Source organism: Mastigoproctus giganteus, chromosome 1 (genome assembly GCF_048544385.1).
Source record: "Mastigoproctus giganteus isolate SK-2022 chromosome 1, ASM4854438v1, whole genome shotgun sequence".
In the NCBI taxonomy this organism is placed as follows: domain Eukaryota; kingdom Metazoa; phylum Arthropoda; class Arachnida; order Uropygi; family Thelyphonidae; genus Mastigoproctus; species Mastigoproctus giganteus.
Window position 1 is genome coordinate 3,665,595 of NC_143575.1, and position 16,225 is coordinate 3,681,819.

At 39.0% G+C, this 16,225-nt stretch overlaps 1 protein-coding gene across 3 annotated transcripts in view; it reads left to right on the forward strand.

Moving 5' to 3' along the window:
* Chd1 (chromodomain-helicase-DNA-binding protein 1) overlaps positions 1–16,225 on the forward strand; it is a 606,282-nt gene that overhangs the window by 449,364 nt on the left and 140,693 nt on the right. For all 3 annotated transcript variants that reach the window (XM_090371234.1, XM_090371253.1, XM_090371245.1), the window contains exon 28: positions 15,233–15,374. In XM_090371234.1, the coding sequence (XP_090227360.1) occupies positions 15,233–15,374 (142 nt within the window). The remainder of the gene's footprint in view (positions 1–15,232; positions 15,375–16,225) is intronic.

Genomic DNA, 16,225 nt, shown 5'->3' on the forward strand with positions numbered 1-16,225 from the left:
CTCCTAATTTGATGGAAGAATTACCAGATGAGTTCAGTTTTATCACAATTCACTTCTTGCCACCTAATACGACACCTCTCCTCCAGCCTAAGGGCAGTCAGCAGGTGATCGCAAATTTTAAAAAAATCTACACTAAGGCACTGTTTAGGAAATGTTTTGAGGCCACTTCTTCCAGTAATGTGACTCTGAAGGACTTTTGGAAGGGTCACTTCAATATAGCAAATGCTGTTTTCCTAATTGTGATTGCTTCAAAGGAGTTTGTCTGTTAGGTGCTTGAATTCAGCTTGAAGGCCATTGTGGCCTGATGCTTTGGCTCAAAGGGACTTCGAAGGCTTTCAACCGTTGGAGGAAGAGCCCGTTGTGCAGGAAATTGTGTGTCTGGGCAGTTCCATGGGCCTGGAGATCAATGAGGAGGAATTGGTGGAGGACCACAGGAAGGAGCTATCATTTGAGGAGCTAGTTTCACAATGAAGAGGCAGAGGCACTGAAGAAGAGGAATGCTTTTGGGGATGAGAAGGATGAGGACAAGGAAAAAAGTCACAGCATTACAGCTGAGGACCTCAAAGAGATGTTCTCTTGCTGGAATAAACTGTCCAAACTGATAAAAGATTTATCACCCAGATATTACCACTGTGGAAATGGCCCTTAATCATTTTAATGACACCTTGATGGCCCATTTTTGGAGGGTCCAAAAATCCAGGATAAAGCAGTCAACCCTGGATTCATTCTTCAAAAAGGTGGACAAACGACCTCCAACTGATGAACCTCCCACTGCACAGTCACCCAAGATGAGCAGGAATGATGACTCCTCTCCTTCCACCTCTGTGATTTTTTATGATTTTTATTAGGGAAAGTTTGTTTATATTTTCACTGTGGGAATATTGTTTATGCTTTTTAGGTGCAAAAGATTTTTTTTGCTTTTATTATGGAAAGTTCGATTATAGTTTTCACTAGGGAAAGATTGTTTATCCTTTTCATGTGCATTAGATTGTTTATGCTTTTTATTAGGGAAAGTTTCTTCATATTTTTCACTAAGGAAACATTGTTTATGCTTTTCAGATTTTATGTACAGTGTATAAAAATTAAATAAATTCATTTTACATTATTTTTACACTTATATTTTTCATTTTGTATTATATTTTTCATGTTTAAATCATTGTATTGGATGGTAACTTTGCTCTAGACTGTGGGCCTGGAATGGATTACCCCTAAATACATATATTTCAATGTATGCTAGAACGAACAGATGCTATAACAAACGAGGTTCTAGAACCAATTAAGTTCTTTCTAGCATATCCCACTGTATATATATTTATTTTTTGCATTTGGCATTACTTTTCATTTAAAAAAACAACTACTCACTCTGTAAAAATCTGAAATCTGCCTTACCATAGAATATTATTCCCATTGTTCCCACATCTGGGAGTGGTGTCCCCAAAACCTCACTGAAGGACAGTCAGATTAATTATTAATTAATAAATTAATAATTAATCTTTAAGTCTCTATTCTGTCTCATAAATGTTCTTTTTCTGCTGCATGCCTTTTCTGTAGATGCTTCCATGAGCACTGTTCGAATGAATCGGCATCTATAATTCCCACATTCTTCAAAATCATTACAAACTTTTGCTGCAACCAGTCAGCATGCATTTATTACCCAACTTCAAACTTACAGAATCAACTTTTCTTCTTTGTCATTTATCCCTTCAACTTCTGCTTTCTGGAATGGTCTTCCTTTACATGTATTTCCTGAAAATTACATACTGCAGCAATTCGAGTTTAGTATCAGCAAGGATCTTCCTTGCTGATACTAGTGCTAAGTGTACTAACATTCATGTTTGGGGAACATTTAGGGGGAAAAAAGAAACTTAGAATATTCATGAGAGCCAGATTTGAACATATTATCATTGTGAATAAAACATGATATATAACAAAGAGCAAATTTCTGTCTTGGTCAGGACTGCTGTCAAACAGTAGGAAGTTGTCAGCACTGATAACTCCTTTATAGTTGGCAGATTCTTTGGTTTTACTTTGTACATTGAGTAGATGGAAGTCACTTGAAAATGGCAACATTTGATCTTCCCAAAATGCTTGCCACCATATCATCAGTTGATTCCTAAAAGGATAAAGCATGTTCTATAAGATCATTTATGGATTTTCCTGCTTCAGTCTTTGTGGAATAATGTTTATTATTATTTATGCCATTGTTCTTTACAATGGTGTCCTTCATAATATAGTAAGTAACAGTATTTGCCCTATAGTGCAAGGAAGCCACAGGCTTTTGCTGCACTGGCAAAAAAAAAAAAAAAAAAAACAGCCACCAAGTCGATTTTATCGTCTATATATTTTCCTTTCAAAAACATGTAACTATCTAGCACAAACATAAAAATGCCCTTTATGAGTTTTGATTAATTCTGTAACTAATTCACAGGAACAGTTTTCAAGATATTTGATTTTTTCCAATACAGCAGCTACAAGTATCACTCTAATCAATTACCAACATCAAATAAGTTTGGGAAAAAATTACACATAATATATCATCAAAGTTCTTTTTATGACATCATGCATCTGGTAATGATAATGCATCATGCATCTGGTAATGCATCATACATCATGCATCTGGTAATGCAGATATCAAAATACAATTCAATCTAAACCCTCCCCCCACACAAGTGTGTGGGGGGAGGGTTTAGTTAAAATTTTATTAAAATTTTTTAACTTATATATACAGGCATCCCCCACTTAGTGCTCTTAATTGGGTCTATAAAAACAGTGTTAAGTGAATCTACATTACGCAGGACTGATCTATCCATAGACTATTATGTAAATAATTGTAAGTGGCTGGCATGACTCTTGTTTATAGTTAATTTTAAAGCACCATTTCTCTATATAACAATATTAAATGTTTTTTTTTTTTTTTTTATGTGAACCCCAAACACGAGAGGTATTAGAACCTATAGTACTTAGTACCGTGCTTGGGTTTGAGGTTAAGAAGACGAAAGAAGATATTTGTTGACATTGGACTTGAACTCCTGTAGATTGTAATTTTCAGGAAATACTTATGAAGGAAGGTTGTTCCAGAAAACGGCAGTTGAATGAATAAATGAGGAAGATGAAAAGTTGGTTCTATGGGTTTGAAGTTGGACAGTAAATGGATGCTGGCTAGTGGCGGCACGTGTTCGGACTGTTTTGAAAGAGAGAGCAGGAATTATAGAAGCCAATTCAGAAGAACAGTGCCCATGGAAGTATCTGTAGAAGAGGCATGCAGCAGAAACAGTACATCTATGAGACAGCAAGTGGAGAGACTCTGTTAGAGATGAATCATTAATTAACCTAACTGCCCTCTTCTGAATGGAATCAAGAAGCCTGAGAGAGGTTTTGGGGGCACCACCCCAGATATGGGAACAATTCCATTGCAGGGCGGATTTGCGATTTATACAGAGTGAGCAGCTGTTTGGAAGAAAAGTAACGCCAAGAGCGAAAGAGAAAACCAAGTTTCTTAGATGCAGAGGAAGCAATATTTGTAATGTGCTTGTGCCAAGAGAGATTAGAAGTCAGGGTAATCCCCAAAAGATATATATCATTTTGCCTAGAAATCGGAGTGTCACTAAAGATAAGCATAGGCGCAGAAGAATCCTTTTTGCGAGATATAAGACAAGATTGAGTTTTAGAAGGGTTGAAATGCCCCACTGGAGAATTACCTGAAGGTCGGCATTTTAGGAATTGGTAGCAGATTTTCGAGAAGTTGAAGCTGATTAAGCAGGACAAGGTTTCTCAAAATGGAAAGTGGAATGCTATTATCGGCAAATCTATGGATAGGATTTCCAGTCAATGGAAGAAGGTCATTAATATACAAGAGGAAAAGAGTGGGGGAAAGAACTGAACCTTGGGAGACACCGGAATTAGTGGAGAAGTTAGAAGACAGAGAGCCATCTACCATCACCCTCAGTGAGCGATCAGAGAGAAAATTGGATAAGCAATTACTAAAATCAGTTGGCAAACCATAAGATGGAAGCTTGTTTAGAAGACCTTTATGCCAAACATGATCAAACACCTTTGAGATGTCAAGAGCAACTACTTGTGTTTTACCGAATTAAATTAGTCCATAAATGGGTAACATAAGCCAGAATATCACCAGTGGATCGACACTGACGGAATCCATACTGGCGATTGTTGATCAGACGGAAGGTTTCTAGTTAGTTTAAGAGTTGGCGGTTAATTGATTTCTCCATTACTTTAGAAAGAGTAGAAGTGATTGCAATGGGATGATAATTGGATGGGAGGGATTTGTCACCCCTTTTTTAGGAACTGGCTGAATATGAGCAAATTTCCAAGCAGAAGGAAAAACACCTTTGGAATAAGAAAGTGAAAAACGGCGGCAAAAAATAGGAGTAAGTTCAGGAGCACAGGTTTTGAGAACAAGTGGAGAAATACCATCAGGACCTGGAGCTTTCTTAGCATCAAGATTCATCAAAATCCTTCTGATATCCTTTTGATGGAAGACCACAGGAGGCATTGAATGGAGCGTGTTGGGAATGGTGGGAGGTGTTTTACCAAGATCATTAATACATGAGCTGGAAGAAAAATGGAATGCTAGCAGGTCAGCTTTATCCTTGGCTGAAGTGGCAACAGAACCATCTGGTTTGGACAGAGGTGGGAGCAATGATGGGCAAAAGTTGCGGCCAATAGCTTTGGCCAGAGACCAGAATGCTCGGCTACCATTAGGGCAAGAAGCAAGTTTTCTACTCTTGGCCTGTTCAACTCTAGTTTGGACTGGTTAATAACTGCTTTACAACTGTTGCGAGCTTTGGTGTAGGCAGAAAATGAAACTGAAGAATTAGAAGCAAGCCAATTATGATATGCAACATTCTTCTCTTGGACAGCCTTAGCACATTTATTGGAAAACCCAGGTTTAGATAAAGGACGAGATTTTAAAGTGGAGTGTGGGATAAAGGATTCCATTCTTGCAAGAATAATTTCACTAACACGATCTGAGCAAACGTTGACATCAGACATTTTGAAACAGTAATCCGACCAAGGAAAAGAAGAAAAGAAGTCTCGCAGGTCATCCCATTTTGCATTCTTGTAATGCCAAGCAACACGAGGTTGGGAATAGCCATGAGATAAAGGTTCCATTGGAGAAGAGACAATCACCAAGTTGTGGTTTGAAGTGCCTAAAGGACCTCTCACTTCGACCGTGTACTTAGAAGGGTTGTTTGTGAGAAAAAGATCAAGCGTATTGGCTGTATGATTAGGATTGTCCGGTATTCTTGTAGGTAAATGAACAATCTGTGCTGGTCATTAGTAATTGCAAAAGCCTCAGCATCTCGACCTGCTGGGTCAGCGTGACTAGAAAACGGAAGCCAGCTGGAGTTGTGAACATTAAAATCACCAAGGAAAATTACTTCACTGTTAGGAAAGTTGTACTGGAGAAAGTCAAGTTGCAAAGAGAGGAAGTCAAAGAGCTCCAAGTGATTAGTGGAGTTGGGAGAACGGTAGAGACAACAGATGAATTTGACACAATGAGGTAGAGAGATTTTAAGCCAGAGAAGATGAAAGAGAGGAGATTCCAAATTGCCAAGTCTCTGACAGGGAATATCAGAACGGTATTATGCACAAGTACCACCTTTGAGGCGAAAGGAATCATACATCGAATAATTTGGGTATCTGAGATGAGCAGTAGATGAATCAACTGATAACTGAGATTCTGTCAGAAAAAGTACATGGCGTTTGGCAGACTGCAAGTGGAAATGGACATCGTTGAGATTAGAATTGAGACCATGCATATTTGTGAAATGAATTAGGAAGTCCTTGGGAGGTTTAGATCTTTTCGCAGGTAAGCTTGCTCTATTAGTTTGACAATTCATGGTGTATTCAATAGTAAGAAAAAGTAGGTGGGACATGCTGTATGAAGTAATGAAATTTTTGGATATGGTGTAAGAATATACCCAGATCCTTGACATAACGTGGCCTCGACAATGCTCCCCGCATACACACTACTCGGACTCCTTCCAGTCACTATCTGGCAGAGTAGAGGTAGCAAGATTATACACTAGCTGATCCGGAAGCTTCCTAGAGAGTTACCAATAGGTTCAATCCGGTGTACTAACTAGCGGCCGGCCTGCGAACACCGTTTTAGAGCTGTACCCGTGAAATGTAAGGAATATTGGATCTCGCCACGACGTTCATCATAACCTCAAAAGTCATCAATCATACTGCATGATGGAAGAGACAGGGAAGGGTTGACCGGAACTTAGCTCTAGAGACTAAACATGGGTTCCACCACTTCAAGCCTCCAATAAGCAAAGTGGTGGTATTTCACCGGTTGATGAGAGTCATCTACCACCTAGTACTGCCTGGTAACGTAGAGGGGGCGGCGTTCCTCCCTGTGGTGTGGGCGCCACACCTCCACCCCTGCTTACGTTGGTGTGAACCTGGGTGGTCACCCACCATGTACTTGTGCATGGAGGTTATATCCAGGATTACTAACAGTCCCACTATCATGAAGGTGCAAGCAGAGGATTTGGCTGTCACAGACCGTCCAGACTTCGCCGAAATTGGGTCCACTTGACTTAAGTGTCACCCGAATATCAGTTCCATCAGCGTTTTAGACTCCCAGGAAGCAAGTACAGCTTGTCTGGCATATCTGAGAGAATGTGTGTGACAACCTCAAGGACCAAGAAATGTAGCAGAAATACTTAAAGCTTTAAATATAAAATGTAAATACATAAAATATCCAATAAAACATAAATACAATGTGTTCAATAAAATTTGAGGAAGCTTGCCATTAAAATTGAACAACATTATATGTATAATGTATTTACATTATTTACAGTAACAGCTTGTGATACTGTTGAATTTCAGTTGCTCAAAAGCACAAAATTTAGTGTAAATCAATTGCTATATCAGATCCAGTCTTTTAGAATTTAGTTTCCAACAAATGTTTTTCCAATAGTTTTACACTTTCTTCACATAATTAGTGCTAGTTGATTCACTTGATCCCTTTGAGAACAATTTAAAAAAGAGAGAGAGAGAGAGAGAGAAAAAAGTTGAAACTACCTACACAGTAAGCTTAATCTTGAACAAAAATGCACATAAACAATATGTAAACCAAAACTGAATTGAAAACAGCAGTGCTAATGAGCACTATGCAGCTCACTGCAACTCCCTATCAGGAAACGGTAGTTCCTTAAGAGAAAGTTTATAAGCAACACCTCAATAAACTTCAGCTAATTAGAACCTCCGAATGGACACTCCCTTTTCAGTAACTCTGCTGGGTGGGATGATGTTAAAGCATATATTTTTGTATGCTTTATACATCATCCCACAATTTATTGTGATGTATAAACATATTCATACAAGAAATTGTGCAGTGATAGTATAAGAAATATCCATATAAGAAATTGTATAATAAACATATACAAGAAATATTGTGCAGTGATCACTTTGATATATTTTCTACCTCTTGAATGATGATAGCATTTTACCGACATGGACACAGGAAACTTGTGGTGGTATAAAAAACTAACAGAAAATTAACACAGAGATATGTAAATTACCCATGGGCACAAAAAATAACTTTTAGGACAATAAACAGACAGCTTTCAAAATTTCTCTTTGTCATAATCTGGAGTTGCTTTGCAGTATTTCCAGTTTGGCTAGCAATTCATCTGTTTTTTTGTTAATTACAGTGCCAATTAAAAGTTGATTTAAATGAAAGAACATGCCTTTAAAGACAAGTACTGTGAATTGAAGTTGATTGGGAAAATTGAACTGAAAGGGATTACAGTAAAAAAAAAAAATTGATGAGGCCTTTCAGGCACCCAAACACCCCCTAATGGGTAACTGGTGTGAATAGCACTGTTCTGGGGGGAAACAGAGTCCTATAGCAAACAAGTGCTTTATGAACAGCATTATAGTGGGAGACAGCTATATATAATGTAAATAAAAATAAGAGCAGATGTAGCTGTCTTTATGTTCAGTGTATAGTATGCCAACCCTATAGGAAGTAATATAAAGGAAAGTAAGAAACTGAAAAGTGAAAAAAGTTTAAAAGAATATAAAGATCCAAGTGTATTATGATAACCTTTAACAAAAGAAAAAGCAGTAATAAACTTCAAATAATAATAATTAAAGTAAAAGGATACATTGAAATTTGATAGAATTTGGTAGGTACTATTATTGTACTCCCACCTTTTATTTTCTCCATACTCAGTTTTTTAACTTTACTTATTCCTTGAGATATTTCCCTTTGTCTTTTATCATATATCTGCATTCTGTTACACAGAGTGCAGTATTGCCTTCCTTTTTCTACATACCAAAATTCTTTTTAGCCAGGATCCCTCAATTTAGATGTTGAGTTTTTACTCCCAGCTCACTTGAGTAATAACCACTGTTAGTAGATGATTGCCCACTATCTTTCCACCAGGGTTTAACAGGGTTCATTATTCTATTCTATTTGCTGTTCTTTGCTGATTTATAGGACCCAATTTTATGGGGTGGGCAGCATGCCTGAGTACTGTTGTCATATACTTTTCCCTTTTAATGTTTTTGCTATATGTTACTAATTTTTATATTTCAGGATCAGAGTATTCAAACTAGATTGGTGTGCTGTATCTGTACTCATTTTACTGCTTTTTTCATGAAATTTTAGCATTCGGTTACTTAGCTTTTTTCCCTTCCAAATTTTATGTATAGAATTATGGTTATTCTATACATAAATGGCTCTAATGAGTATGACGAACAATTGTACGGAGAAATAGAGTTGGCCAGTAAATGACATTGTCTTATAATGGGGAATTTTGAGTTGGTCACTCGCACACTAGCAAGGCTCTTTGGATTTATTGGATGATTGATTTCTACAACAGCATGTTCAAGAGGCAACAGAGGGAGTAATACTCTTGATCTGATTATCAGCAGTGATTCTACATGCATTAAGAATCTGCAGATAAAGGAACCACTAGGTGGCAATGATCACAGTGTGCTGATGTGGGATTTATTCAAAGATGTAACTACCGTCAGGGGTAAAGGAAAGGGTTTTTGTTTTTATAAAGGTGACAACAATGATCTGAGACGGTTTTTAAAGTCTATACAGTGGGAGCAATGATGTTACCAATAGCAAATTCTAAATGGGAATCATTTAAGGAAGTAATCTTGGAAGCTACTAGGCTTTTTGTTCCAACTAAGAAATACTGTTCAAGGTTTAGGCCTAAATGGATGTCAGGTGAACTAATGAGACTCGTGGCAGAGAAGAAAAATGCATAGGATGCTTATAAGTCATCAGGTGACGCTGAAGCCCATGATAGATATAAGCTGGCGAGTAATCAAGTCACAAAGGAGGTTAGGCAGGCGAAGGCAGATTACGAGAAATCTTTGGCAAAGGATGCAAAGAAAAACAGCAGAGTTCTTTACATATGTAAACTCTAGAAGGAAGGAGATGAATCAGATTGGTCCACTTAATATCAATGATTTAACTGTTTAAGACCCTGCTCAGTTAGGTGACAAACTGAATGAGTATTTGCATCTACATTTACACATGAGAAGTTATTCAGGGAGGGAGAGTGCCAGAAGTTTATCAAACTCTGACAGGGAGTTAAATGATTTTGTAATAACTGAGAGCAATCTGAATAAGAAATTGTTGAAGTTAAACATAAGAAAGGCATCTGGGGTGGATGGGATCTACCCAGTTGTATTAAAGGAGGCAGCAAACCCTTAGCCATAATTATGAGAGTTTCCTTGGACTCAGGGGAGGTCCCCATGAACTGGAGATGTGCAAATGTGATCCCAGTTTACAAAGGAGGATCAAAAGGTGATACAAGTAATTACAGACTTGTTAATTTAACTTCTGTTCTGGGGAAATTAATGGAAACACTGGTTAAAGAAGCACTGTAGGATCATCTAGACAAGACTACAGTTATAGTTCAGATGCATCATGGGTTTTGTTAATGGGAAATCTTGTGTGACCAATTAGATTGGATACTATGATGTAGTCACAAAGGTTCTCGAAGCAAAAAATAATTTTGACATTATATACTTGGATTTCAGGAAAGCTTTTGATATTGTTGCACATAGAAAACTGCTGTACAATGGCATCAAAGGCAATTTGCTGCTATGGATAAAGGGATGGTTGAATGGAAGAAGGCAGAAAGTGGTAATCAATGGATACTGCTCTTTGTGGACTAATGTATTTAGCGGTGTTATCCAGGGATCCATGTTGGGTCCATCATTGTTTTCTGCATTTATCAATGATATTGATGAATGTATATCAGGGTTAATATCCAAATTTGCAGGCGATATGAAGGTTGGCAAGTTGTTAATGATACTGATGATAGTACACTGCTGCATCAGGATCGTATACGTTACTCTGGGGTTATGTATCAACTCTGTGCTACTACACTCAGTGTGGTAGAGAATGAAAAAGACCTGGGGGTAATTTTATAGTCAGATATGAAGTTTTCTGAGCAGTGCAGACAGTCGGCAAGAGTAGCTCATGGTGTCTTGTGGCACCATGAGTGTGGCATTGGAGGCAAATTGCTGCTATGGATAAAGGGATGGTTGAGCGGGAGAAGACAGAGTGGTAATCAATGGACACTGTTCTTCTTGGACTAATGTTATTAGTGGCAGTAAGCTAGAAAATCTTGGAATAACTGAGAGTAAAGTGGAGGAGAAATTGTTGAAGATAAACACAAGAAAGGCACCTGGGGTGGATGGGATCTATCCAGTTATATTAAATGAGGCAGCAAAGGAAGTAAGCAAACCCTTAGCCATAATTATGAGCGCTTCCTTGGACTCAGGGGAGGTACCCATAGACCGGAGATGTGCAAATGTGACCCCGATTCACAAAGGAGGATCAAAGGCTGACACAAGTAATTATAGACCTGTGAGTTTAACTTCTATTCCAGGAAAATTAATGGAGGCACTGATTAAAGAAGCACTGCAGGATCATCTAGACAAGACTTCAGTTATAGCTGGGACACAGCATGGTTTTGTTAAGGGGAAGTCTTGCCTGACTAATCTGATTGGATACTATGATGCAGTCACAAAAGAACTGGATGAAGGGAATAACTTTGATATTATATATTTAGATCTTAGAAAGGCTTTTGATACTGTTGCACATGGAAGATTGCTGCACAAATTGGAGCAGTTGTGGCATTAGAGGCAAATTGCTGCTATGGATAAAGGAATGGTTGAGGGGGAAAAGACAGAGAGTGACAATCAATGGACTGCTCATCGTGGACTAATGTTATTAGTGGAGTCCCTCAGGGTTCAGTGTTGGGTCCACTGTTGTTTTCTGTATTTATAAATGATATTGATGATGGTATGTCAGTCTTAATGTCCAGGTTTGCAGACAATACGAAGGGTGGCAGGGTTGTTAAGGACACTAATGACAGTACGCTGCTGCAGCAGTATCTAGAAAAGTTGAGCAGATGGGCTGAGAGGTGGCAATGAAGTTTAACATTGACATATGTAAAATACTACATATGGGAAGCAGTAATCCCAGAGTAACATATTAACTCTGTGGTACTACACTGATAGTGGTAAAGAATGAAAAGGACCTGGGGGGGTAATTGTGCAGGCAGATATGAAGTTTTCTGAGCAGTGCAGACGGTCTGCAAGAGTAGCTCATGGTGTCTTGTGAATGATATACAGGAATTTTTCTAGCAGGGATAAGGAGGTGATTATCCTCTATGGTCAGGCCACACTTTGAATACTGTATACAGGTCTGGAGGCCTCATTTTAAGAAGGATGTAGAGCTGTTGGAATGAGTACAAAGAAGGGCAACAAGATTAGTGAATGGAACGAAGGGTTGCTCTTATGAAGAAAGGCTTAAGTTTTGCAGATTACAATGTCTGGAGACTAGGCACCTGCGAGGTGAGCTGATTGTAGTGTATAAAGCCTTGAATGGGTTGAACATGCTCAATGCTGATGGAATTCTTCCTCTTGCTCAAAATAATCACCTGAGAGGGCATAAATTCCAATTGAGAAAAGACAGTTGTAGAATAGATGTGTGGAAGTTTGCCATTAGCCAGCGGGTAGTTGATTGGTTGAAGAGACTTCCAAATACCTGTTCAACTCAGCCTTAAATAAATTTAAGGCTGAGCTAAACAGATATTTGGAACAAATGGAGGTGTGAAATGGGAATGGGTTTTTTTTTTTTTTTTTTTTTTGGCTAATGCTGCCTAAGCTAGTTTTCTTGCATCGTATGCCTCTGATGTACTAGCTGTTTTTCTGCCAGCAAGCTTCTGAATTTTTTTCAGTTGTTGTGTAAGTTAATGCTGCACCTAGTATTGGATTTGTTCTATTAATAATTGGCTTTTTGTCTGTATAAGTCAGATATATATATAATTTATTGATTTTATTTCATTTTTTATTAGGGATCTGTGCATTGTTTTAGCTCATGGCAATATACCATGAAATACAAGTTCACTTCTCTATTATCTATGTACATCAGGATCATCTAGACAAGACTGCAGCAATAATTCAGACACAGCATGGGTTTGTTAAGGGGGAGTCTTGTCTGACAAATTTTATAGAATATTATGATGTGGTTACAAAGGAACTGGATGCAAAAAATAATTTTGATATCATATATTTGGATTTCAGGAAGGCTTTTGACACTGTTGCGCATGGAAGACTATTGTACAAATTGGAGCAGAATGGTATTAAGGGTAAGTTGCTACAATGGATAAAAGGATGGTTGAGTGGGAGAAGACAGAGGGTGGTAATTAATGGGTGCTGCTCTTTGTGGACTAATGTTTTTAGTGGAGTCCCACAGGGTTCGGTGTTGGGTCCTCTGTTGTTTTGTATATTTACAAAGGGTACTAGGAAGGTTTTGCAATATGACGCAACAATGAATCACAGGAAGCTGCTTGTTGCTGCATGTTGAGACATGTTCATACGTGCATAGTAGCCGCCGCGCCAAGTCGATGGGCTCAGTTATTCATTAGTAGTGAGAGTGTAAAGTGCTTGCAATGGCATCGTGGTCACGAAATGAGATAAGGACAGTTTTGCGGTATAATTTCGTGCGTGGTTTAACCATAGACCAGTGCTTAGAAGAAATGACTCTTGCACTAGATGATGATTGTCCACATCGTACAACGATATTCAGGTGGTATAGAGAATTCCAAAGGGGAAATTTCACTCTGGAGGATTCTGAGAGGCCGGGAAGGCCATGAACGTCAGTTATGGAGGAAAACGTTACTGCTGTGAGGAAAATGCTTGACGAAAACAGGCGATTGACCTACCAACAGATAGAGGATACTTTGGGCCTAAATGCACCAGCAATTCGTTCGATTCTGCAAGATCATTTGCACGTGAAGAAACTTTGTTCTCTCTGGGTGCCGCATCAACTGACTGAAGAGCAGATGACACGACGTGTGACTTGGTGCCGGGAGATGTTAAAAAAGTTTGATAGGGGACAATCTCTGTATGTGAACAACATTGTGACAGGTGACGAGACTTGGCTGTACTATTACGATCTGCCGACCAAGGCTCAAAACAAAGTTTGGGTCTTTGATGATGACGACACACCCGTAATTGTCAGAAAATCCCGACCTGTAAAGAAGAAAATGATAGCTGTATTTTTCAAATCGAGTGGAATTGTGGAACGTGTCGTTTTGGACACGTTCCACAGAAGACAGTCACAGCTAAGTGGTATACTGAACAATGCCACCGAATATTTGACCACGACAGGACTGAAACTTCTCGAGCACCCTCCCTACAGTCCAGACCTTGCTCCCTGCGACTTTGCACTGTTCCCGCATGTGAAAATGAAGCTAAAAGGGAGGCGGTTTTCCAGTGATGAGGATCTTCTACGGGCTTGGGACAACGAGTGTGCTTTACTCCCTAGTGAAACTTGGCAGAACTGGTTTAAAGATTGATTTCGGAGAATGGAGAGGTGTATTGAATGTAGAGGAAATTACTTTGAAAAAATTAAATAAACAAAGCTGTATTGCAAAACTTTCCTAGTACCCTTTGTATAAATGATATTTATGAAGGTATATCAGGTTTAGTGGCGAAGTGTGCAGATGATACAAAGGTTGGCAGGGTTGTTAATGACAGTAATGGCAGTGTGCTGCTGCAACAGGATCTAGATAATTTTGGCAGATGGGCTAAGAATTGGCATCTGAAGTTTAACCTTGACAAATGCAAAGTACTGCACATGAGTAGAATTAACCTCAGAGAAACGTACCAACTGTGTGGTACTACACTTAAGGTGGTAGAAAATGAAAAAGAGCTGGGAGTAATTGTGCAGTCAGATATGAAGTTTTCTGAACAATGCAGACAAGCTGCCAGGGCAGGTCATGGGGTTTTGTTAATGATATATAGGAATTTTTCTAGGGGAGAAGGAGGTGATTGTCCCTCTGTATAAGGCAATGGTCAGGCCACGCCTTGAGTACTGCGTACAGGTCTGGAGGCCTCATTTTAGAAAGGATGTAGATTGGCTTGAGTGTGTACAGAGAAGGGCAACAAGATTGGTGAGGGTGAGGGGAACAAAGGGATCCTCTTACCAAGAGGATCAAGAGGAGAGGCTTAAGTTCTGCAAATTGTAGTGGCTGGAGAGTAGGCAGCTGCGCGGTGATCTGATTGAGGTGTATAAAGCCTTGAATGGGTTGAGCACACTGAATTCTGATGGGATCCTTCCACTTGTTCAGATTACGAACCTAAGGGGCCATAAATTCAAATTAAGAAAAGACAGATGTAGAATAGATGTGCGGAAATTTGCCTTTAGCCAGCGGGTGGTTAATCGCTGGAACAAACTTCCATCTGTCGTGGAAGTTGATAGGTTAAATAAATTTAAGGAGGAAATCAGTTTGAGAGATGCTATTGTGATGATAAAATCTTCTAATACCTGCAGATTTTACCTGCAGATAACATGTAGGAAAATGTGGTATTTTAAAGGCATATTTTTATATACTAAATGCTTGAAAAACCGTTACCTACTTATTACTCTAAATGAAAATCATACTTTTTATATATACTTTCTCCTCCACTTCTTGAATGATTGTAATTCTGCTGTTACAAAAAAGACCAAACTGGAAAAAAAATATTTTCTTTTTGTTTTATTCTTTAAGACAGCATAAAAGCAGGATTACAATCACTGAAGAAGCAGAGGAGAAAACATCCACAAAATGTGGAGAATCTAAACTTTACACAGTTCAAGGTTTTCATATATTCAGTATTTAAGATAATATGTACAATACTGTTCAAATAATATATATATTTACTTTTTTAGTATCTGCTGGGAAAAGAAGAGATCGGGGTCCTGTGTTTAAGCTGTCTGGAGTATCTGTAAATGCCAAATCTATAATTAATGCCGAAAAGGAGCTTGAACCATTAGACATAATATTGCCTTCAGATAAAGAAGAGAGGAAAAAGTGGGTCAAAATTAATTTTCATACAGTATGAAATTTGGCATGTTTATTATTTTTTAAAACCCTTGAATAGTAATGAAATGGTATAATTAGTATTGCAAATCACGTCACAAGTTATTCAAATCAATTAATAACAACAAATACCAAGAAAGTAAGCCCACTGATAAGAAAAGTATATCCAAATGCTATGTGTTTTTATGAGGATGGTTTAAATGGCTGACCTTGACTTTTATTTATTTATTTTTTTTTTTTTTTATGAACAACACATGTTTTTTGTAACAAAATGAAGACCCCTCGACATGGGCACCTGTACGTGGTGAGGGGACCTCCCAGTGACGCTGCTGGACTTCCAGACTAGCATCACTGGGATCCACAGCCCAGGTTCCAGGCTTACATCAATGGAATCCGGCGTGTTTGCTGTGCGCTGCGACCCGTGGAAATTCGGAAAGGGGGTTCCTGGTGGTTGAGGGGCCCAGCTTCAATACACCACTTTGGCCCCTGCTTCGACAAGACGGGTGGTCCTGGAAGGCCCGGCTAGGATCAATCGGCTAGTAGGCTCGCCTTCGAGGGTCAACCGTGTCAATGCCACGCCCCTACCCTCATGGTCCGAGGGACAGGATTCAGGCTGGCGGCGGTGCGGGTATAGTGTCTGGGTAGCCCTGGCGTCCCACTCCCGAGCGCATTTATTGCATGCCGGGTGGTGGGCGTCCCTTTGGGCTCCGTGGTGGGTGGGGAGCCCACGCACTGAACCATATAAAAAACTCTATGAATCCTGATAAACATATTTCTTCAGGGGCCCCAACCCGGTCCCTATCTGCAAACACAGACGAAGACACAGATAGTATTATTAGTAC